The 25,195-nt window shown below is 42.6% G+C and overlaps 1 protein-coding gene across 3 annotated transcripts; it reads right to left on the bottom strand.

The window, feature by feature from the left end:
* Positions 1-808: 808 nt before the first annotated feature.
* LOC115113154 (serine/threonine-protein phosphatase 4 regulatory subunit 3-like) lies at positions 809-25,092 on the bottom strand. 3 transcript variants are annotated; one of them, XM_029640456.2, is made up of 16 exons: positions 24,571-25,060; positions 23,473-23,528; positions 20,007-20,105; positions 18,954-19,577; positions 15,578-15,655; positions 15,354-15,470; positions 14,177-14,293; positions 12,312-12,443; positions 12,033-12,135; positions 6,119-6,160; positions 3,117-3,275; positions 2,650-2,819; positions 2,429-2,568; positions 2,071-2,210; positions 1,777-1,976; positions 809-1,605 (listed from the first exon to the last, which is right to left on the bottom strand). In XM_029640456.2, the coding sequence occupies exons 1-16, from the start codon at positions 24,710-24,712 to the stop codon at positions 1,507-1,509; spliced, it is 2,418 nt and encodes an 805-aa protein (XP_029496316.1). In that variant the 5' UTR covers positions 24,713-25,060; the 3' UTR covers positions 809-1,506. The 3 variants fall into 3 exon arrangements, with proteins under 3 accessions (XP_029496316.1, XP_029496319.1, XP_029496318.1); XM_029640459.2 differs by having other exon boundaries at positions 1,777-1,895; positions 24,571-25,036; XM_029640458.2 differs by having other exon boundaries at positions 1,518-1,605; positions 1,739-1,976; positions 24,571-25,092.
* Positions 25,093-25,195: the final 103 nt, after the last annotated feature.

Below are 25,195 nucleotides of genomic sequence, written 5' to 3'. Positions count from 1 at the left end.
CACTCCTCCATAGAATTTTGGTATTTCAACTAAATGTTAAATACATGTAATTTTGTCCTCTCTTTTTTAGTTGGGACAGTATCTCAATTATACATTAAGGAAAATATGTATGTTTAGCTCACTATCATTTAAAAGTATTAAGGTGTCTAAGAATAAATATGCCAAAAATGAATGTAGACAAATGCATTTCTAAATATTTTTTACATTGAGGGAGTGCCAAGATTGAGGAACTGTAGCTTCAACACAGCACCCCCTAACAGTCACCTAGTGTAAATATATATCATTAGTTAAATTCAACTCCTCCAGATTAAAATAAAGCTAGATTCACACAATGCCAGGGTCACAATCTGAAAACGTATCAAATGTTTAGAATGGCGATAGTGGTAGTAAATGCACTTGTCCAAAATGTTCATGGAGACAAACCTACACGATCTAGACATATTTGAAATGGTTACATTTGGGCACTCAGCTGTTGTACTATCCATGCTTGTAGATGAAATGCTTTCCACCTTTCCCTGACATCTCACACTTCATCTGTCATTAGGAATGTCTATATAAAATGGCAGTAGCTGACCTAAACCACCGCTGCTGCAATTTAGGATTTAAATATGCTCTGACCCACAGGGACTGGGCTAGCAACAAAATCAACTCAATCCATGAGTACTGAACTGGAACACTAGTATGAGAAGGGCTTGTGTCCTTTAAAAAAAGGATACAAACATCTGCTGGAAGAATGACTTCTCTTAACAAAGACACCTCTGGGAGCCACAGTAAGTCAAAGCCACCGAATACACACAGACTTTAGACATTCTCAGTGGGCTGCAAAAATGACTTTACTGCCGTTTAATACATGTTATTTTAAAACCAGCATTGCAACTCTTGCTTTATACAATGAATCATATAATTGAATTAAAAGGGTGAACAGTGATCCCACCATTTGTGCAAAAGCAATACACTGGCAGGTATAGCTCTACCCTTTTAAAATCACTTAAGGGGCAAATTATTAAAAAGAAAAATAACTGTACAGTACTTTTAATAAACTCATGAATACAGGACTCCTGGCTGATGTAGGTGTGTATGAGCCTCGACAATGCAGCCCCAGCTTCGACGGTTGAGTCCTGCTCCTCAGAACTAAGCAACTTTGTTTTCTGTTGGTTAGTTTTTTCTGTTAACCCTCATTTTGCCTAGTTCTCTCCACCCAACCCAAATTAACAGTTCTATGGGGTCAGCCAATCAAGCTTCCATTACTAAGCGGCTAGTCCTGCTAGCATGACTGGCTCTCCCATTAGCCCCTGCTCCCCCTTTTGTAGAGCGGCTGAGGTTTGCGTGAAGTGCTGCGTCCCTGCCGGAGCATCAGGGAAACCTTGGCACTGATCAACCTCTCTGGTCCACAGGCCAGGTAGGGGGGCGTAGGAGCAGGCTGGGAGGGTAGGACGGCGGGAGTGGTCTCTGTCCAGTGGACTATGACAGTGGCACAGCGGACCAAGACCAGGGGACTTCACTGGCTTATGAGCCCAGACGGGGCCGTTTCCGTGGGGACTGCTCTTCATCTTCGTCCTCCTCGTCTTCATCGTCAGGGTAGTCTACAAGGCCGACCATCGCAGTCTGTCAACAAGAACACAGGTCACAGAACTCAAGTGACTTAAACCCTGAGGTTTGGATAATTTTGACTACTGGGGTGGCAGGCAGATGGGACATTTTACTACAGATTGACAGGTAAAAAGAGGATATGGCTCACCTTGGCAACTAGAATGGCAGTTGACAGGGAAAGCTCACCTTGACTACCGGGGTGGCGGGTGGCGTTGCCGACTTGGTGGGGGAGCCGTTGGGACTGGCGGCGGAGGTGGGAGAGGTGGCTGGCTTGCAGTTGGCACCGTTGGTTCCGTTGGCAGCCCCTGCAGAATGAGAGAAGGTAAACTTAAAGCTGCCAGTTGGGGTCCGCTTTGGGAAGTTCTCTTTGTTGTCACTCTCTTTAACTGCAAAGAGATGGAAATACATAGGGTGAACATACCATTCCACAAGTTGTGGGGTTGAACACACACACACACTGAGCAGAGTGGAGGCACTTACCTTTTTTTGCTTCCATATACTTTCCAAAGCTCTCTGGGAACTCTTCCTCAGGCCTGCTTTTCTCAATAGCCTCTCCATCTTCATTGAACCACATTTCCTCATCCTCGTCCTCGTCCAGCGTTCGGGCATCCCTACGATATCTGCTTGAATAACGTCAAGATTACTTTTAACAGGCTTTATGTAAATAACCAATTAAATGTTTTAAGTCACTCGACAATGCAACACTGCTGAAGTTACTCTGCTCAACACAAACTACTCTTAAATGATATGCTATCCTCTTTGGCTGAAACAAACCACAAATCAACTTCTCCACTCTATTCTAGTTGTCCATGTCTTCGGGAGATGATGCCTTACTCACCTGTTGAGTCTCAGAGTCTGTCGGTCCTTCTCCTGCTCATATCTGCCCTTCAAGCCCTTAAAAGTCTGGACGTATTCAATGGATTCAAGTGCTTTGTAGTAGTTGTCTATAATGTGTGCTATGAGGGACTTGATATCCTCCTGTAGAGATAGATAGATATTAGGGTGTATACGTGTGGTAAAATGGTAAACAGACATGTTAAAAGATGAATATGGGCATACCACTTTGATGAACTCAAAGAGTTCAATGATGGCTGAGTTTAGGAGGTTGTATCTAGTTCCATTGTCCAGCAGAGTGTTGATGACTGGCTCAAACAGGTTCCCTTTGACAATGTAGCGGTTGTAGTACTCATCCTTCTGCCCAATTATCCTCCTCATGAAGCGCAGAGCACCTGTTAAAAGACATAACAAATCAGTACAATCAACACCTTGAAAAAAGGAGTTGAGGAAACTCCATATTGCATCTATTTACACCACAAGCAGTACATTTAAGTTATATCAATGATTATGCTCCACCCAGGAGCCAAGGGTCCAAACGTTTGGGTTTTATCATGATGTGCTTCATTCAAATCATTCAATTATGAATAAACAAATTCAGTCTACTGACATACAGAATGTGTATGTCAATTCTTGGTGCTTCCACTATTCTTGCACCCATATCCCCTCCGTAGTGTTTCCCAGTGACTCACACAGCGCAAGGAAGGTGTGTTTAGAGTTCATTAGCACCAGAACTCGTCGCAGCAGGTCCTTGTTCATAATGTAGGTCTTTATGTGGTACGTGTGGTGCTCTACACAGAACGTCAGCAGCTCCAGTATCAAAGCCAGGAGTTGGGCTGTCTGGAAATTATCTGAAAGACACAAACATGCATTTAAAATAGGGAAAGAGACACTTATATAAATTAGAATTATGATTGGGAGTATCAATGTATGATTAGCACCGGGATCCTCATCTCTCCCAAGTGGTCATTCTCTCTTTCTCCCCTTACCCATCTGTCTATCGCCTCCTTTGAATTCCATGCTGTCAGTTACCAGCCCTTTCAAGCTTAACATCCTTATCATTTATCGCCCTCCAGGTTCCCTCGGAGAGTTCATCAATGAGCTTGATGCCTTGATAAGCTCCTTTCCTGAGGACGGCTCACCTCTCACAGTTCTGGGCGACTTTAACCTCCCCACGTCTACCTTTGACTCATTCCTCTCTGCCTCCTTCTTTCCACTCCTCTCCTCTTTTGACCTCACCCTCTCACCTTCCCCCCCTACTCACAAGGCAGGCAATACGCTCGACCTCATCTTTACTAGATGCTGTTCTTCCACTAACCTCATTGCAACTCCCCTCCAAGTCTCCGACCACTACCTTGTATCCTTTTCCCTCTCGCTCTCATCCAACACTTCCCACACTGCCCCTACTCGGATGGTATCGCGCCGTCCCAACCTTCGCTCTCTCTCCCCCGCTACTCTCTCCTCTTCCATCCTATCATCTCTTCCCTCTGCTCAAACCTTCTCCAACCCATCTCCTGATTCTGCCTCCTCAACCCTCCTCTCCTCCCTTTCTGCATCCTTTGACTCTCTATGTCCCCTATCCTCCAGGCCGGCTCGGTCCTCCCCTCCCGCTCCGTGGCTCGACGACTCATTGCGAGCTCACAGAACAGGGCTCCAGGCAGCCGAGCGGAAATGGAGGAAAACTCGCCTCCCTGCGGACCTGGCATCCTTTCACTCCCTCCTCTCTACATTTTCCTCCTCTGTCTCTGCTGCTAAAGCCACTTTCTACCACTCTAAATTCCAAGCATCTGCCTCTAACCCTAGGAAGCTCTTTGCCACCTTCTCCTCCCTCTTGAATCCTCCCCCCCCCCCTCTGCAGATGACTTCGTCAACCATTTTGAAAAGAAGGTCGACGACATCCGATCCTCGTTTGCAAAGTCAAACGACACCGCTGGTTCTGCTCACACTGCCCTACCCTGTGCTCTGACCTCTTTCTCCCCTCTCTCTCCAGATGACATCTCGCGTCTTGTGACGGCCGGCCGCCCAACAACCTGCCCGCTTGACCCTATCCCCTCCTCTCTTCTCCAGACCATCTCCGGTGACCTTCTCCCTTACCTCACCTCGCTCATCAACTCATCCCTGACCGCTGGCTACGTCCCTCCCGTCTTCAAGAGAGCGAGAGTTGCACCCCTTCTGAAAAAACCTACACTCGATCCCTCCGATGTCAACAACTACAGACCAGTATCCCTTCTTTCTTTTCTCTCCAAAACTCTTGAACGTGCCGTCCTTGGCCAGCTCTCCCGCTATCTCTCTCAGAATGACCTTCTTGATCCAAATCAGTCAGGTTTCAAGACTAGTCATTCAACTGAGACTGCTCTTCTCTGTATCACGGAGGCACTCCGCACTGCTAAAGCTAACTCTCTCTCCTCTGCTCTCATCCTTCTAGACCTATCGGCTGCCTTCGATACTGTGAACCATCAGATCCTCCTCTCCACCCTCTCCGAGTTGGGCATCTCCGGCGCGGCCCATGCTTGGATTGCGTCCTAACTGACAGGTCGCTCCTACCAGGTGGCGTGGCGAGAATCTGTCTCCTCACCACGCGCTCTCACCACTGGTGTCCCCCAGGGCTCTGTTCTAGGCCCTCTCCTATTCTCGCTATACACCAAGTCACTTGGCTCTGTCATAACCTCACATGGTCTCTCCTATCATTGCTATGCAGACGACACACAATTAATCTTCTCCTTTCCCCCCTCTGATGACCAGGTGGCGAATCGCATCTCTGCATGTCTGGCAGACATATCAGTGTGGATGACGGATCACCACCTCAAGCTGAACCTCGGCAAGACGGAGCTGCTCTTCCTCCCGGGGAAGGACTGCCCGTTCCATGATCTCGCCATCACGGTTGACAACTCCATCGTGTCCTCCTCCCAGAGCGCTAAGAACCTTGGCGTGATCCTGGACAACACCCTGTCGTTCTCAACTAACATCAAGGCGGTGGCCCGTTCCTGTAGGTTCATGCTCTACAACATCCGCAGAGTACGACCCTGCCTCACACAGGAAGCGGCGCAGGTCCTAATCCAGGCACTTGTCATCTCCCGTCTGGATTACTGCAACTCGCTGTTGGCTGGGCTCCCTGCCTGTGCCATTAAACCCCTACAACTCATCCAGAACGCCGCAGCCCGTCTGGTGTTCAACCTTCCCAAGTTCTCTCACGTCACCCCGCTCCTCCGCTCTCTCCACTGGCTTCCAGTTGAAGCTCGCATCCGCTACAAGACCATGGTGCTTGCCTACGGAGCTGTGAGGGGAACGGCACCTCAGTACCTCCAGGCTCTGATCAGGCCCTACACCCAAACAAGGGCACTGCGTTCATCCACCTCTGGCCTGCTCGCCTCCCTACCACTGAGGAAGTACAGTTCCCGCTCAGCCCAGTCAAAACTGTTCGCTGCTCTGGCCCCCCAATGGTGGAACAAACTCCCTCACGACGCCAGGACAGCGGAGTCAATCACCACCTTCCGGAGACACCTGAAACCCCACCTCTTTAAGGAATACCTAGGATAGGATAAAGTAATCCTTCTCACCCCCCCTTAAAAGACCTAGATGCACTATTGTAAAGTGGCTGTTCCACTGGATGTCATAAGGTGAAAGCACCAATTTGTAAGTCGCTCTGGATAAGAGCGTCTGCTAAATGACTTAAATGTAAATGTAAATTACATACCAGGACACACTGGGTTGATCTTGGTGGACCCCTCTTGCAGATCTGTAAGACACAGTAAAAGCAATGAATATCAGTCTTACAAATGCATAAGTCTTAACACAACACAGATCCCAACAAAGACATCATGGCCTGTCAAAATCGAATAGAATTGTATATTCACATGCGCCGAATACAACAAGGGCAGGCTTTACTGTGAAATGCTTAGTTACAAACCCTTTCCCAACAATGCACTTAAAAAGAAAACTAACAAAGACAAAGTAAATAGTAACACAATAAAATAACATTAACGAGGCTATATACAAGGAGTACTGGTACCAAGTCAGTGTACTGGGAAATGAAGTAGTTGGGGAGAATGAAGTAATACGTACATGTAGGTTTGGTTAGGTGATTGTTTGACGTACTATGTACATGTAGGTAGGAGGGTGAAAAGTAGAAAGACCAGGTAACTGTTTAACTGTTTAGCAGTCTTATGGCTTTGGGGTATAAGCCAATCAGGAGCCTTTTGGTCCCAGACCTGGCACTCCGGTACCACTTGCCGCGCAGTGACAACACGGTCACTTGGGTAGCTGGAGTCGGACAATTTGTAGGGCCTTCCTCTGACACCGCCTGATATAGAGGTCCTGGATGGCAGGGAGCTGGGCCCCAGTGTTGTATGACAAGCATTTGCCATTCCAAGCAGTACCAGATGCTTTCAATGGTGCAGCTGAAATGTTCAGGATCTGAGGGCCCATGCCAAATCTTTTCAGCCTCCTGAGGGGAAAGAGGTGTAGTTGTGCCCTCTTCATGACTGTGTTGGTGTGTATGGACTAGAGGTCGACCGATTAATCTGAATGGCCGATTAATTAGGGCCGGTTTCAAGTTCTTAACAATCGGAAATCGGTATTTTTGAGCGCAGATTTTTTTTTTTTTACACCTTTATTTAACTAGACAAGTCAGTTAAGAACACATTCTTATTTTCAATGACGGCCTAGGAACGGCGGGTTACGTTAGGGAAGCTGCGAATTTTCGCAGCTTTTTGTTAAAAATCGCGCAAAATTTCAACATCCTGCTACTCATGCAAAGAATATAGTAAATGCATATGATTAGTATGTGTGGATAGAAAACACTCTGAAGTCTCTAAAACTGGTTAAATCATGTCTGTGGCTATAACAGAACGTGTTTAGGAGGCAAAATCCCAAGGAAAACTGTTCACCAAAAACACACAAAAAATATCCATCCGCCAGTCTCTGCATTGTCTATGGCAAAGAAAAATAGATAGAGCCCCGTTTACAATGCCTACAGCTTCCACACGATGTCGCCAGTACTGGCAATTCAGTTGTAGTTTATCCTTGGTGGGATGAGGAATAGGCACTTCCTGTCTTGGGGTACACCGAAGGAAGTTATGAAAGGGAGAATATGGACGATGATTTCAAGACTTGCTGCTATCGAATACAGATCGCCCCGTGATCAATTTGATCGATTATTAACGTTTATTAATACCTAAAGTTGGTTTACAAAGGTAGTTTGAAGTGTTTTGTCAAAGTTTATAGGCAACTTTTTTCATTAAAAAAAATGCCGTTGCGTTTTGGAAAGGTGCTTTTTCCTGGATCAGACGGGCTTCATAAATTGACATTTTGGGTATACATGGATGGATTTAATCGAAAAAAAGACCCCACTCCTATATGGGACATATAGGAGTGCCAACAAAGAAGCTCGTCAAAGGTAATGAATGTTTTATATTTTATTTCTGCGTTTTGTGTAGCGCCGGCTACGCTAATTATTTCTGTTTACGTCCCCTTTGGGTATTTGCATGCTATCAGATAATAGCTTCTCATGCTTTCGCCGAAAAGCATTTTACAAATCTGACATGTTGGCTAGATTCACAACGAGTGTAGCTTTAATTGAGTACCCAGCATGTGTGTTTTAATGAAAGTTTGAGTTGTATCGAGTACTATTAGTTGGCGCTCTGAAATTTCCGCTGATTTTGGTCCCTGTACAGGGACAGCAGCCGTAAAACGTTAACTGCCTCGTTCAGGGGCAGAAAGACAGATTTTCACCTTGTCAGCTCAGGGGATCCAGTCTTGCAACCTTACAGTTAACTAGTCCAACGCAATAACGATCTGCCTCTCTCTCTTTGCACTCCACAAGGAGACTGCCTGTTACGCAAATGCAGTAAGCCAAGGTAAGTTGCTACCTAGCATTAAACTTATCTTATAAAAACAATCAATGATAATCACTAGTTAACTACACATGGTTGATGATATTACTAGATATAATCTAGCGTGTCCTGTGTTGCATATAATCTGACTGAGCATACAAGCATACAAGTATCTAAGTATCTGACTGAGCGGTGGTAGGCAGAAGCAGAGGCGTAAACATTCATTCAAACAGCACTTTCGTGCTACAGCTCTTCGTTGTGCGTCAAGCATTGCGCTGTTTATGATTTCAAACCTATCAACTCCCGAAATGAGGCTGGTGTGACCGAAGTGAAATGGCTGGCTAGTTAGCGCGCGCTAATAGTGTTTCAAACTTCACTCGCTCTGAGCCTTGGGGTGGTTGTTTCCCTTGCTCTGCATGGGTAACGCTGCTTCGATGTGGTGGCTGTTGTCATTGTGTTGCTGGTTCGAGCCCAGGGAGTAGCGAGGAGAGGGACGGAAGCTATACTGTTACACTGGCAATACTAAAGTGCCTATAAGAACATCCAATAGTCAAAGGTATATGAAATACAAATGGTATAGAGGGAAATAGTCCTATAATAACTACTTACCTGGGAATATTGAAGACTCATGTTAAAAGGAACCACCAGTTTTCATATGTTCTCATGTTCTGAGCAAGGAACTGAAACGTTCGCTTTCTTACTTAGCACATATTGCACTTTTACGTTCTTCTCCAACACTTTGTTTTTGCATTATTTAAACCAAATTGTTTCATTATTTACTTGAGGCTAAATTGATTTTATTGATGTATTATATTAAGTTAAAATAAGTGTTCATTCAGTATTGTTGTAATTGTCATTATTACAAAACACATTTATTTAAAAAAAACTATTTTTATTTTATTTTAAATCGTCCGATTAATCGGCATCGGCTTTTTTTGGGGTCCTCCAATAATCGGTATCGGCGTTGAAAAATCATAATCGGTCAACCTCTAGTTTGGACCATGATAGGTCCTTAATGATGTGGACACCGAGGAACTTGAAGCTCTCGACCATCTCCACTTTTCCTGTAGTCCACGATCAGCTCCTTTGTCTTGCTGACGTTGAGGGAGAGGCTGTTGTCTTGGCACCACTGACATCTCATCGTCATCAGTGATCAGGCCTACCTAGGGCTGTGGCGGTCATGAAATTGTGTCAGCCGGTGATTGTCAAGCAAATAACTGCCTCACGGTAATTTACCGTTAAATTGACAAACACATTTAGCATCTCCTGGCTTTCATGCATAGCCTACGAACCACAACCATTAAAAAAAACCTTTAAGCAAAGGAAAGCCCTATTTGGTAAAAGACCAAGTCCATATTATGGCAAGATCAGCTCAAATAAGCAAAGAGAATTAACAGTCCATCATAACTTTAAGACATGAAGGTCAGTCAATACGGAACATTTCAATAACTTTGAAAGTTTAGAGTGCAGTAGCAAAAACCATCACGCGCCATGACGAAACTGGCTCTCATGAGGACCGCCACAGGAAAGGAAGACCCAGAGTTACATCTGCTGCAGAGGATATGCTCATTAGAGTTAGCAGCCTCTGAAATTGCATCCCAAATAAATGCTTCAGAGTTCAAGTAACAGACACATCTCAACATCAACTATTCAGGAGACTGCGTGAAATCAGGCCTTCATGGTCGAATTGCTGCAAAGAACCCACCACTAAAAGGACACCAATAAGAAGACTTGCTTGGGCCAAGAAACACAAGCAATGGACATTAGACCGGTGGAAATCTGTTCATTGGTCTGATGAGTTTAAATTTTAGATTTTTGTTTTCAACCACCATGTCTTGTGAGACGCAGAGTAGGTGAACGGATGATCTCCGCATGTGTAGTTCCCACCATGAAGCATGGAGGTGGTGGTGTGATGGTGCTTTGCTGGTGACATTGTCAGTGATTTATTTAGAATTCAAGGCAAACTTAACCAGCATGGCTAGCACAGCATTCTGCAGCGATACACCACCCAATCAGCCTTGCGCTTAGTGGGACTATCATATGTTTTTCAACAGGACAATGACCCAACACACCTCCAGGCCATGTAAGGGCTATTTGACCAAGAAGGAGAGTGATGGAGTAATGCACCTGGCCGCCACAATCTCCTGACCTCAACCCAATTGAGATAGTTTGGGATGAGTTGGCCCGCAAAGTGAAGGAAAAGCAGTCAACAAGCGCTCAGCATATGTGGGAACTCCTTCAAGACTCTTGGAAAAGCATTCCAGGTGAGGCTGGTTGAGAGAATGCCAAGAGTTGGCAAAAGGGTGGCTAAGTTGCATAATCTAAAATATATTTCGATTTGTTTAACACCTTTTTGGTTACTACATGATTCTGTGTTATTTCATAGTTTTGATGTCTTCATTATTATTCTACAATGTAGAAAATAGTAAAAATAAAGAAAAACCCTGGAATGAGTAGGTGTCCAAACTTTTGACTGGTACGTATAGTATGTACGTACGGTCACTGTGGGGACTACGTCGTCGATGCACTTATTAATGAATCCAATGACTAATGTGGTAAACTCAATGCCACCAGATGAATCCCGGAACATATTCCAATCTGTGCTAGCAAAACAGTCCTGTAGCTTAGCATCTGCTTCATCGGACCACTTCCGTATTGAGCTCATCCCTGGTACTTCCTGTTTGAGTTTTTGCTTGTAAGCAGGAATTTAGAGGATGGAGTTATGGTCCAATTTTCCAAATGGAGGGCGAGGGAGAGTTTTTTTTGTGTAGAGTAGAGGTGTTTTTATTTCTCTGCCTCTAGTTGCACAGGAGACATGCTAGTAGGAATGAGGTAAAACTAATTTCAGTTTTCCTGCATTTACAATCCCTGGTTACTAGGAGCGTTGCATCTGGGCGAGAATTTTTTTGTTGTCTTTTTTGCATAGGGCGCTACACATCTCGTTGAGTGCGGTGTTCTTTCCAGCATCAGTTTGTGGTAGTAAACAGACAGCTATGAAAAATAAAGGAAAACTCTTGGTAAATAGTGGGGTCTACAGTTTATCATGAGCTATTCTAACTTAGGCGAGTAGAACCTCAAGACTTCCTTAATATTAGAGATCGGGGACCAACTTGTCGACAAAGCGACATACACCCCCTCTCCTCAGCTTACCGGATGCAGACGTTTTGTCCTGCCAATGAAAAGAAAAACCAGCTCGATTTATATTTTCCATGTCCTTGTTTAGTCATGACTCAGTGAAACATAGCATATCACAGTTCTTCAGATCACGCTGATAGAATAGTCTTGAATGGAGCTCATCCAGTTTATTTTCCAATGATTGCACATTTGTCAATAGAACGTAGGGTAATGGCCACTTGTCCACTCGCCGTTGCAGTCAGGTTAGATTTCCCGAACACCGACCTCTATAGACTCTGCTTCCACCAGTTACGGGGATATGAGCCTGGTCTGGGATGAGCGTTATGTCCTTCACCTCCGATTGGTTGAAATAGAAGTCCTCATCCAAATCAAGGTTAGTAATCGTTGTTTTGAAGTCCAGAAGCTCTTTTCGGTCATATGAAATGGCCAAACATTAGGTATAAAACGAGTTAGGATCAGCGCAAACGAAGCTCAAAAGCACAACTGGTCAGGGGCCCATCCCTCTGGCGCCATTATACTGTCCAACATAAAGCCATGCATATCCACATACAGCTGGACCTAAACACACCCATTCAAGCACGACATGAGACCATACACACAATGCATACATCCATTTAGATCAAAGGGTCCCCCCCTGCTCACCTTTACAGTTCTTCTCATCTACAGTGCTGGCCAATAGAGGGACTGTGAGGACCTGCATGCAGTACTTGTAGAAGAAGCTGAGGAACTCAGTCTTCTCTGTTTTCTAATGGGATTCAGAAGTAAGAAGTCGATTAGACAGTGATGCTGAGATATTGCAGAGTTCTTTAAAATGTATGAAAGTTTGGTATAATTCTGCATTCTTGTACAATAATCATTACACCCAGTGTTATGACATAACTGTGTGTGAGTGAGTGAGTGAGAGATCGGATAGGGTCTTACATTGGTGGGGGCCAGCATGTTCTCTGGGTCGATCAATGTGCGTAGAAGCCCCATAAGCTGCACAGCACCGCCCAACTCAGGGTCCGAGTCACAGATCATCTGCTTTATCACCACGTTGATCAGCAGCACATCCTAATGCACACAGAGAGGAACTTTGAGCGGCAACACCCACAGGAGACCTTGAACATCCTAAACATCTAATCCCTGAAAAAGTACACCGCCCCCCTTGGCCTTTTTCCTATTTTGTTGCTTTACAACCTGTAATTTAATTAGATTTTTATTTGGATTTCATGTAATGGACATATACAAAATAGTCCAAATTGGATAAGTGAAATGAAAAAAATAACTTGTTTCACCCCCTTTGCTATGAAGCCCCCAAATAAAAGATCTGGTGCAACAAATTACCTTCAGAAGTCACATAATTAGTTAAGTAAAGTCCACCTGTGTGCAATCTAAGTGTCACATGACCTGTCACATGATCTCAGTATATATACACCTGTTCTGAAAGGCCCCAGAGTCTGCAACACCACTAAGCAAGCAGTACTATGAAGACCAAGGAGCTCTTCAAACAGGTCAGGGACAAAGTTGTGGAGAAGTACAGATCAGGGTTGGGTTATAAAAAAATTATCGAAACTTTGAACATCCCACGAAGCACCATTAAATCCATTATTAAAAAAATGGAAAAAATAGGGCACCACAACAAATCTGCCAAGAGAGGGCCGCCCACCAAAACTCATGGACCAGGCGAGGGCATTAATCAGAGAGACAACGATGAGACCAAAGATAACCCTGAAGGAGATGCAAAGCTCCACAGCGGAGATTGGAGTATCTGTCCATAGGACCCCTTTAAGCCCTACACTCCAGAGCTGGGCTTTACAACAGAGTGGCCAGAAAAAAATAAGCAAACATGTTTGGTGTTTGCCAAAAGGCATGTGGGAGACACCCCAAATATATGGAAGAAGGTACTCTGGTCAGATGAGACTACATTTTAGCTTTTTGGCCATCAAGGAAAATGCTATGTCTGGTGCAAACCCAACACCTCTCATCCCCCCGAGAACATCATCCCCACAGTGAAGCATGGTGGTGGCAGCACCACGCTGTGGGGATGTTTTTCCATCGGCAGGGACTGCCGGAAAATTCTTGAGGGAAACCTGTTTCAGTCTTCCAGAGATTTGAGACTGGGACGGAGGTTCACCTTCCAGCAGGACAATGACCCTAAGCATACTGCTTAAGCAACACTCTAATGGTTTAAGGAGAAACATTTAAATGTCTTGGAATGGCCTAGTCAAAGCCCAGACCTCAATCCAATTGAGAATCTGTGGTATGACTTAAAGATTGCTGTACACCAGTGGAACCCATCCAAATTGAAGGAGCTGGAGCAGTTTTGCCTTGAAGAATGGGCAACAATCCCAGTGGCTTGATGTGCCAAGTTTATAGAGACATACCCAAAGAGACTTACAGCTGTAATTGCTGCTAAAGTTGGCTCTACAAAATATTGATTTTCGGGGGGTTAATAGTTAAGCACGCTCAAGTTTTCTGTTTTGTCTTATTTCTTGTTTGTTCATACTAAAAAATATTTTGCATCTTCAAAGTGGTAGGCATGTTGTGTAAATCAAATTATACAAACACACCCCCAAAAAATATATTTTAATTCCAGGTTGTAAGACAACAAAATAGGAAAAAATCCACGGGGATGAATACTTTCGCAAGCCACTGTACAAGTAACATTTTACTGGGTAAATAATCATGCTTTTATTTACATAATCACAGCTCCATATGGCACCTAGATGTAGCAGAGAAATTTACCCACCAGTGTCACATTTCATGTAGACCTAGTTATATGACAAGGTTGATGCTATACTTACATCATCAGTCTGCTGTGGCTCCTGCATAACAAACTCCCGGACCATGGAGGGGCTGAACTCCACCAGATAGGAGAAGATATCTGTGGCTGCAGCCCTCACCTGCAAGTCGTCCATACCCTGTGGAGACGGTGAGACACACACTGATAGTGTGCTCTAACTAATAACTCATTCAGCGCCATCAAGGTGTTTCTTTAGGGCACATGTGTCAAACTCATTCCACTGAGGGCAGAGTGTCTGCGGGTTTTCACTCATTCCTTGGACGTGATTCATGAATAAGGTCACTGATTATTAAGCAGTGGTGTAAAGTACTTAAGTAGTACTTTAAAATATTTTTTACTTAAGTCGTTTTTGGGGTATCAGTACTTTATATTTGACTACATTCCTAAAGAATATTATTTACGTTTTACTCCATACATTTTCCCTGACACCCAAAAGTACTAGTTATAATTTGAATGTTTAGCAGTATAAGGAAAAGGGTCCAATTCACACATCTATCAAGAGAACATCCCTGGTCATCCCTACTGCCTCTGATCTGGTTGACTCACAAAACACAAATAATTCATTTGTAAATTACATCTGAGTGTTTGAGTGTGCCCCTGGCTGAAATTGTGCCGTCTGGTTTGCTAAATATAAGGAATTTGATGGATGGCATTTACTTGTACTTTTCCTTAAGTATGACAATTGAGTACTTTTCCCACCACTGTACTGAAGTACATTTAAAATCTGATACTACTTGATTAAAAGTCTAAAATATTTTACTGTGTTACCTTAATATAAAATGACTCAAGTAAAAGTATCTTTACTTTTACTCATGTATGATAATTGAGTACCTTTCCCACCTCTGTTATTAAGGAACTCCCCTCACTTGGTTGTCTAGGTCTTAAAAACAAAAACCAGCAGACACTAGGCACTCCATGGAATGAGTTTAACACTCCTGCTTTAGGGCCTCAGGAGCCTGGTGCAATCTGGAATGACTTAATACCTTTAAGTTCAGGGTTAAGAAACATACTGTTTCATTTATTTTGACGTGCTTCCAAGATGCAGCCCTTGAAGTTGAGATGGTATTTCACATTCAAGGGATCAAGAGAACGTTGTCACATCAAAATGTCTAGGACAAATATGCAAAACCTGTTTGACATTTAATAGACATTTAATACAGTAGTAAAACCATTCATACCATGACTATTTCAAGAGCAGGAAGAATGCCTAGATTCGCCAGAGTCTTGAAGAAAGCATCTCTATTTTGCGGTTGCAAGGTTTGTGAAAAAGCACAAAATTCTTTGAAAAAGTTCACCTGTGAAGAGGAAGGAAAACAGAGGACAGTGTGTCACTGGAACCTTTATTGCATTAAAGCTAAGTATTTGCATGCTTTTAATTAAACAAGTTGATCATTCAACTTACTAGTTCCCGCCTTTTACAGTCTTCTGTCGCTTCATCCGTTAGCTGTGCAAAGACTTCAGTTAGGAACTTCTCATCCTCCTGTAGTGCAAGGCAGGGATAAAAAAGTTTACAAAAACATACTGCATCACAGTTTGTGGTCATGTTGAAAAAGCACCGGGACTTTACGTACTTCATTATGAAGTCGTCAAACCTTAGCCAAAAGTAAGCATGTTTTATATCAGTGGTTCGATTTGAAAGGAGAGACGAAAGGAGACAAATTGCCAGTTTAAGAAATGTTGTGGAACAAACAGCAGACTGAAGACGGCTGCACCCATCTCCGTGGTAACATGGACTCAGGACCTTGTCCCGAAGCTACCGACAGCGTCACCTCCTCCATGCTTCACGGAACCACACATGCGGAAATCATCCGTTCACCTGCTCTGCGTCTCACAAAAACATGGCGGTTGAAACCAAATATCTCAAATTTGGACTAATCGGAGCAAAGAACAGATTTCCACCGGTCTCATGTCTATTGATCCTGTTTCTTGGCCCAAGCAAGTCTCTTCTTCTTATTGGTGTCCTTTATTAGTGGTTTCATTGCAGTTCGACCATGAAGGCTTGATTCAGTCTCCCCTGAACAGTTGATGTTGAGATGTGTCTGTTACTTGAACTCTATGAAGCATTTATTTGGGATGCAATTTCTGAGGTGCAGTAAACTCTACTGAACGTATCCTCTGAAGCAGAAGTAACTCTGGGTCTTTCTTTCTTGTGGCGGTCCTCATGAGAGCCAGTTTCATCATAGCGCTTGATGGTTTTTGCGACTGCACTGAAAGAAACATTCAAAGTTCTTGAAATGTTCTGTATTGACAGACCTTTAGGTCTTAAAGTAATGGACTGTGGTTTCTCTTTGCTTATTTGAGCTGTTCTTGCCATAATATGGACTTGGTCTTTTACCAAATAGGGCCATCTTCTGTATACCACCCCTACCTTGTCACAACACAACTGATTTGCTCAAACGCATTAAGATGGAAAGACATTCCTCAAATTAACTTTTAAGAAGGCACAATTGTTAATTTTGACTACCTCATGAAGCTGGTTGAGAAAATGTCAAAATGTCAAGTGTGTCCTCAAGTGTGACTACTTCGAATAATCTCAATTATATTTTGATTTGTTTACTACATGATTCCATGTGTTATTTCATAGTTTTGATATCTTCACTATTATACAATGTAGAAAATAGTACAAATAAAAACCCTTGAATGAGAAGGTGTGTCCAAACTTTTGACTGGTACTGTACATACATACATACACACAGTGCATTCAGAAAGTATTCAAACCCCCTTCCACTCTACAACATTGAGACTTGCCCCGAAGCTACTCATGCGCTGTCTTGGCTGTGTGCTCAGGGTCATTGTCTTGTTGGAAGGTGAACCTCAAATTCAATTTTATTGGTCACACACACACATATATTTAGCAGATGTTATTGCGGGTGTAGCGAAATGCTTGTGTTCCTAGCTCCAACAGTGCAGTAGCATCTAACACTTCACAACAATACACACATCTAAAAGTACAATTATGGAATTAAGACAAATATTTGATTGAGCATTGACTTAAAAACAGTAGAATAGAATACAGTATACACATAAGATGACTGGGAGACTAGTCAGGACCTTCACCCCAGTAGGTCTTGAGCGCTCTGGAGCAGGTTTTCATCAAGGATCTCTGTACGTTGCTCAGTTCATATTTTCCTCGATCTTGACTAAACTCCCAGTCCTTGCCGCTGAAAAACATCCCCACAGCATGAGGCTGCCACCACCAAGCTTCACCGTAGGGATGGTGCCAGGTTTCTTCCATACATGACGCTTGGCATTCAGGTCAAAGAGTTACATCTCAGTTCAATGTTGGTTTCATCAGACCAGAGAATCTTTTTTTTCATGGTGAGATCCATTTAGGTACCTTTTGGCAAACTCCAAGTGGGCTGTTAAGTGCCTTTTACAGAGTGGCGGCTTCCGTCTAGCCACTCTACCATAAAGGCCTGATTGTTGGAGTGCTGCAGAGATGGTTGTCCCTCTGGAAGGTTCTCCGATCTCCACAGAGGAACTCTGGTGCTCTGTCAGTGTGACCATAGAGTTCTTGGTCACCTTCCTAACCAAGGCCCTTCTACCCCGATTGCTCAGTTTGGCCGGGTGGCCAGCTCTAGGAAGTGCCTTTGTGGTTCCAAACGACTTCCATTTAAGAATGGAGGCCACTGTGTTCTTGGTGACCTACAAAGCTGCAGAAATTATTTGATACCCTTGATCAGATCTGTGCCATGACACAATCCTGTCTCCGAGCTCTACGGACAATTCCTTTGACCTCGTGGCTTGGTTTTTGCTCTCACATACACTGTCAAAATGTAGGACCTTAGCCCTGACCTCAAACCCATTGAACACCTTTGGGATCAATTGGAACACGGACTGTGAGCCAGGCCTAATTGCCCAACATCGGTGTCTGATCTCACTAATGCTTGTGGCTGAATGAAAGCAAGTCTCTGAGGAAATGTTGCAACATCTAGTGGAAAGCCTTCCCCGAAGAGTGGAGGCTGTTATAGGAGCAAAGCGGGGACCAACTACATATTAATGGACATGAGATATTCGACGAGCAGGTGCCCACATACTTTGCCATGTAGTGTGTGTGTGTATATATATATATATATGAGTATTTCCCTTTGCACGATTATAACAGTGACTGTGGTCATTTTACTGACAAATAACCATCATCCAAAATCTCATGACTCTCACAGCCCTAACCAAGTCCCTCTTGAACTTCTAAAACATGTATAATTACATTGCAAAGTGCCAACAAGGGCACTTAAAACGTAAATCGCGCGGATTTCAAATTAGATTAAAATTGAAGATACCCTATCAACTACAAACCCTTCCAACAATAGAGAAGTCACAAGCATTGATTTACAATACTGAAGACAAAAGCAGCAAAAACATATCACATTTCATGACAGTCCATTACTGTCAAATAAAATACATTCATAAAGTTAATCCTTTCCAGGTTGATGACAACAGCAGAATATCACATGTTATGATAACAATTGATGTTCAAATGTGAAGATGGAGGGACTGTTCCATACTTTTCACAGGAAAATAAACCCACCAGCAGAAAATCAACATTATCATCTACATTGACAATGGTGAGAGAGTTTGTGATATGTAGTGAGTTAAGATAAGTGACTGTGCTTTATTACCTTCACTTAACACACTAAAATGAAACCTGTTAAACTGAAAACACCAGAGCTGAAGAGGCAGTTCAGACAACAAACGGATTTGCTTACACATTTCTAGTCAAGAACAGCAAAATAGAAGAGAACATTTTCTGAGGGTTCTGTTGGTTTGCAGTAACTCACCTGCAGCATGCTGACTATCTCCACCTTGTTGAAGAAAATAAAGGATGTGAGGGTGGAAAGGAAGTTCTCCTCAAAGACAGAAGGTGTGGGCAGGATGATGTCCTGGATGTACTGCACCCGGTACGTCTGGTGGATCTTTTGCCGCAGCTCTGAGTCCGTGATGGGGATTACCTCCTTGAACTTGGCCGTCTTGGTGAGGAACTCCCGGTGCTTTTTAGGCTGCACCAGCGACGGATCAAACTCCAGACAGCCAACCACATCCATGATACAGTCGTCCGAGAACATGACCTCGAATAGAGCCGCCTTGTTGAGGAACAACACTCCACGTACAATCTCATACAGGTGGTGTAAGCCCTCCCGGTTGTCGAGGTCCTCGCACACCTGGAAGAGCTGCAGCAGCTTCTTCATATAGCCTTCGCTCATAAGGGCCAGGGCCAGCTTCTCCCGGCGGATGGGCGAGGACAGGACAGAGGTCACAAGGTCAGCGATCTCCTCCAGCCGGGCCAGCTCGCATGGAGGCAGCTCCACCAGGTGGCTGGTCTCTGGCATCTCCTCGAAGCGCTCCTCCTCAGACTCATCGATAGGGTCCTGGGTGATCTCCAGCGCAGGGTCTTTCCCTTGCACCTGGGGAGGAAATTAGACACGGGGCCACATGTAAGAACTACTGAGAGAAAGACTGTAGTCCCGTATTGCCAAGGAGAAAATTCAGTTACATGATATTCTATACTTAATTATTAAATGGCTTAGTTTTGTAAGAGACATTAATTTGTTTGTTTACTGCCCCCTAAAGAAGCAGCAGTGACCTAAGCACAGACATGGCTATTCATAGTATTGGGGCTTCAAATAACAAGCAAATACGGTACAATCAGTTGCTCTAGACAATGTTATATTGCAAAAGGATGTTGTTTAACTTACATGTGTCACCAACAGTAGTGACATGTAGTTTATATAGTTCAAAGTGTGCTTTCGGATGCCATAAAAAGACTAAACAGCATAGTAGTGTATCATAAACCTTACACTGACTTACAACACCATATAAACATGGTACTATACCTGACATATCTTTTCCCAGATTTCATCGCAGCCAGCTTTTTCCTGAAAACTCAGGGCCAGATCATAGTTCTCTGCTTCCGACCACACAATCAGGGTGTCCTGAGAGGGGGAAAACCATTCACATGATCAAGTTGAAAAAACATATATTTTTATAACATGAAATTTGTAAATATGGTCTTTGCATAACAATGTAAGAAAATAAAAATAATAATTGTGTCAAGTTAACTGCAACTGTACACATGCAGAATTCTTTAGATGCATAAGGCCAAGCCATAGACTACTCTCTGCTTCCACACGGCAAGCTATGCTGGTGCATTAAGCCGGACACCAAGAGGCTCCTGAACAACTTCGATCCCCAAGCCATAAGACTGCTAAGTAGCTAACAACGGTTGAACCGTACATTTATGCACCGTCTCTGTGTACACTACTGGGGCTCTACACACTAGAGGTCGACCGATTATGATTTTTCAACGCCGGAGGACAAAAGAAAGCCAATACCGATTAATCGGACGATTTTAATTTATATTTGTAATGACAATTACAACAATACTGAATGAACACTTATTTTAACTTAATATAATACATCAATAAAATCAATTTAGTCTCATATAAATAATGAAACATGTTCAATTTGGTTTAAATAATGCAAAAACAAACAGTTGGAGAAGAAAGTAAAAGTGCAATATGTGCCATGTAAAAAAGCGCACGTTTAAGTTCCTTGCTAAGAACATATGAAAGCTGGTGGTTCCTTTTAACATGAGTCTTCAATATTCCCAGGTAAGAAGTTTTAGGTTGTAGTTATTATAGGAATTATATGACTATTTCTCTCTATATCATTTGTATTTCATATACCTTTGACTATTGGATGTTCTAATAGGTACTTTAGTATTGCCAGACTAATCTCGGGAGTTGATAGGCTTGAAGTCATATACAGCGCAATTCTTGAAGCACAGCGAAGAGCTGCTGGCAAATGCAGGAAAGTGCTGTTTGAATGAATGCTTACGAGCCTGCTGCTGCCTACCACCGCTCAGTCAGACAGCTCTATCAAATCAGAGAATTCATTATAATATAATAACACAGAAATACAAGAAATAAAACATTAATATGGTCAAATCCGGAAACTATCATTTTGAAAACAAAATGTTTATTCTTTCAGTGAAATACCGGGTGACATCCCTAAGTCTAAATATTGCTGTTACATTGCACAACCTTCAATGTTATGTCATAATAATGTACAATTCTGGCAAATTAATTACGGACTTTGTTAGGAAGAAATGGTCTTCACACAGTTCGCAACGAGCCAGGCGGCCCAAACTGCTGCATATACCCTGACTCTGCCTGCACAGAATGAAGAGAAGAAGTGACACAATTTCCCTAGTTAAAATAAATTCATGTTAGCAGGCAATATTAACTAAATTTGCAGGTTTAAAAATATATACTTGTGTATTGATTTTAAGAAAGGCATTGATGCGAATGCGCATGTTAAATCACCCGTCTGGCAAAGTAGGCTATGATTCAACGATAAATGAACAGGCACTGCATTGATTATATACAATGCAGGACAAGCTAGATAAACAAGTAATATCATCAACCATGTGTAGTGAACTACTGATTATGTTAAGATTGGTTGTTTTTTATAAGATAAGTTTAATACTAGCTAGCACCTTACCATGGCTCCTTGCTGCACTCGCATAACAGGTAGTCAGCCTGCCACGCAGTCTCCTCGCGGAGTGCAATGTAATTGACCATAATCAGTGTCCAAAAATGCCGAATACATATTATGAAAATGTGAAATCGGTCGACCCCCTACTACACACTAATTTATACTGATTACACACACACCATCATAATTTACACCGCTGCTACTCTGTTTATCATACATGCTGATAACTAGTCACCAACCCATATACATATCTACCTTTATCACTCCAGTATTCCTACATATTGTAAATATGGTATTGGAACTAACCCTGTATATAGCTTATTTTCTTGTGTTATTACCTTATTTTTAGCACTACATTGATAACGATTAGGCTTACCTCATTGTTGGGTTAGGAGCTTGCAATAAAAGCATTTCACTGTCATTTTGCACATGACATTAAAACAGGCTACTTTTAGAAATGGATGACCCACAGAGCAAAGAAAAGACTGAAGTTACAGTGCCTTCAGAAAGTATTCACACCCCTTTACTTTTTCCACATTTTGTTTTGTTAAAGCCTGAATTTAAAAGGGATTAAATAAAGATCAGTCATACACACAGTAAGTCATAATGTCAAAATGGAATTGAGTTAGAGTTTGATGGATGTTTAATGGATGTGATAGGAGAAAATGGAGGATGGAACAACATTGTAGTTACTCAATAATAATAACCTAGTTAGAAGAGTGAAAATAAGGAAGCCGGTCCAGAAAACCATATCCCAAAACATGCATCCTGTTTGCAACAAGACACTAAAGTCATTTTTTTTAAATAGCAAAGAAATGCACTTTTTGACTTGAGTCTAAAGTTTTGTGTTTGGGGCAATCCAATAGAACACATTACTGAGTACCACTCTCCATATTTTCAAGCATAGTGGTTGGTGGCTGCATCATGTTATGGGTGTCATCATAATAGTTAAGGACCGGTGAGTTTTTCAGGATAAAAAGAAACTGAGCTAAGCACAGCCAAAATCGTAGAGAAAAACTTTGTTCAGTATGCTTTACACCAGACACTGGGAGACAAATTCACCTTAAAATAGACCAAATCTACACGAGTTGCTTAGTGGATGTTCCTGAGTTACAGTTTTGACTTAAATCTGCTTGAAAAATCTATGGCAAGACTTGAAAATGGTTGTCTAGCAATGATCAACAACCAATTTAACAGAGCTTGAAGAATTTAGAAAATAACATTCAAATATTGCACAATCAAGATGTGTAAAGCTCTTAGACTCACCCAGTCACATCTGTAATTTCTGCCAATTCTGATTCTAACATGTATTGACTTCTTTAAATTAGATATTTCTTTATTTAATTTTCAATAAATGTGCTTACATGTCTAAAAACATTTGTTTCACTTGTCATTATGGAATATTGTGTGTAGATGGGTGAGAAAATATATAAACTTAATGCTTTTTTGAATTCAGGCTGTAACAGCAAAATGTGGAATAAGTCAAGCGGTATGAATACTTTGAAGGCACTGTAGACAGGTTAACATATTGTCATGAGCTTTGTCCAGGAGGCAGAACTGAGCGATTTCCACATAGGTCAGCTGCAAAGTCAAAATGTGCTACATTGTAAAAATTAATGAAAACAAACATTTGCTTTTTGGTCAGGGTTAGGCATTAGAGTTAGCAGTGTGGTTAAGGTTAGCTTTCAAATTACATAGTATTACTGTGGCTGTGCCAGCTAGTACCCACTGCACAGCTGCCTCCAGAACAAGACTAATGACGAAAAAACGCCAACCAACCCTTTATAGAGGCAGAATACTCACTTGTTGTTTCTGATATGCAGTATTTGGGCTGATTTTAGACTCCAGAAGAAGTGAGCCTAAAAGACAAACGGGAATTCAGTTAGCTACCCACTACCTTAATGAAATAATTAGTTGTTGCCTAAATATTCGCATAATTATCAAACGGGATAATTCAGTCACATGGGTGTGAAAGAACATGTTCTTCAAATAAGAAGGATGTTGTAACTGTAATTGTCAGTCTTACTGCTGAAACCTGAACACCACACACTTTTACTGACATGAACTGTGCATGTAAACAAGGACAACTACCCATAAATTAGCGAACGTGTGTTTTTGGCTGGCAAGCAAATGTCCCTTTATTTATTACCGAGTAAGCCAAGTGAGTTCACTAGCTGGTTAACGTTAATTACCTAGCCAGCTGACTAACATTGGAACAGGTAACGTTAGTTAACTAGCTGGATATAGTACTTTTAAACTGTACCGATGGTTAACTAGCTACTGTACCAAAATAGCTATAAAATAATTGAAAGGAAAACAGGATTACAAAGCATGTCAGTTAAACCACACTTTACTTCCAAGCATTGGCTAGCTAGCCATCCAACTAGGTTAGTTAGCTAACAAGCTGGTTTGAGTAAAAATGTTAGATAGGTGTTTGATTCGTTTATAGCTAACATTAATTAGCTAACGAGCTACCTAAAGTAATTTATTTTGATAACTTGTATTTGATCTTCAAGCCCAACCACCAATAACATTAGCTAGCGTTAATACAAGTAAACGTTTAAATTTGTTAGCCAACGTTAAATAGATACCATTAGCTAGCTAACGGTAGCCAACTAGCATTAGCAAAAGTGTGATGGCTAGAATAACTAACTTAATTCACACCGGCAGCAGTTACTGTAACGTTACGCTACTAACGTTAGCTAGCTAGTTCAGTTGGTGTTTTTACGTTAGTTAGTTACAGTCGCCGATTGTTCGCAAACTAGTTAGCGATGTTGATTTATTGGATTTGCGGCCTGTTAAATGTTACCAGCCAACTAGATAGCTGCGTTTACGAACAAAACAAACATGCGACGAGCTATCTGACCATCTGCTAATAGGATATGTTAGCTAACAACTCACCGTCGGATTCGGCCCGAACTAATAATGATATTCCCTTCAGTCGTTCGACAAAGGTAGACGAGACATGTCCTGTGCCCCTATCATCCCACTGTCGGTCTTCATTCAGCGTATATACTTTCACACGCCGCCGAGTATCCGACATGGTTACCTTGAGCGGAAAAGCTAACAATCTAACGTTAGCTAGCCACTAGTTCACTATTTCAAATAGTTGCCTAGCTATTTTCTTATCCCCGAACTTCAAACTTTGTTTCTACCCGCATGTTTTGCAATGTGCTAAAACGTAAAGCTAATTCACGAGCATATTACGATTATTATTATTTTCCCCGCAGAATGCCGGATTTCTAGCTAGCTAACTGTACAATTCACCGTTGAAAACACAACAACTACGACGGCCTCTTCACTCTCATCCAGAGACCGCCATCTTGTAATCCGATCTTGTCTTTTTCTTCCCTACGTCAATCAAACGGTTACCGCCGCGGGGTCTCCTCAGAGGGGCTACGGAAGCCGGTGTGTCCCATGCCACATTCGCGCCGCCCAAAGGTCGCCCGCCCTATCCACTTTCCTTCCATTGAAAATGAATGGGAAGGGGTGTTTCACCGCGCGTAAGTGTACACGGGGCTTTATT

The sequence above is a fragment of the Oncorhynchus nerka genome, linkage group LG28 (assembly GCF_034236695.1).
Source record: "Oncorhynchus nerka isolate Pitt River linkage group LG28, Oner_Uvic_2.0, whole genome shotgun sequence".
Lineage (NCBI taxonomy): Eukaryota > Metazoa > Chordata > Actinopteri > Salmoniformes > Salmonidae > Oncorhynchus > Oncorhynchus nerka.
Note: the sequence above shows the minus strand (reverse complement) of the source record. Positions and strands in the feature narration are given on the sequence as shown.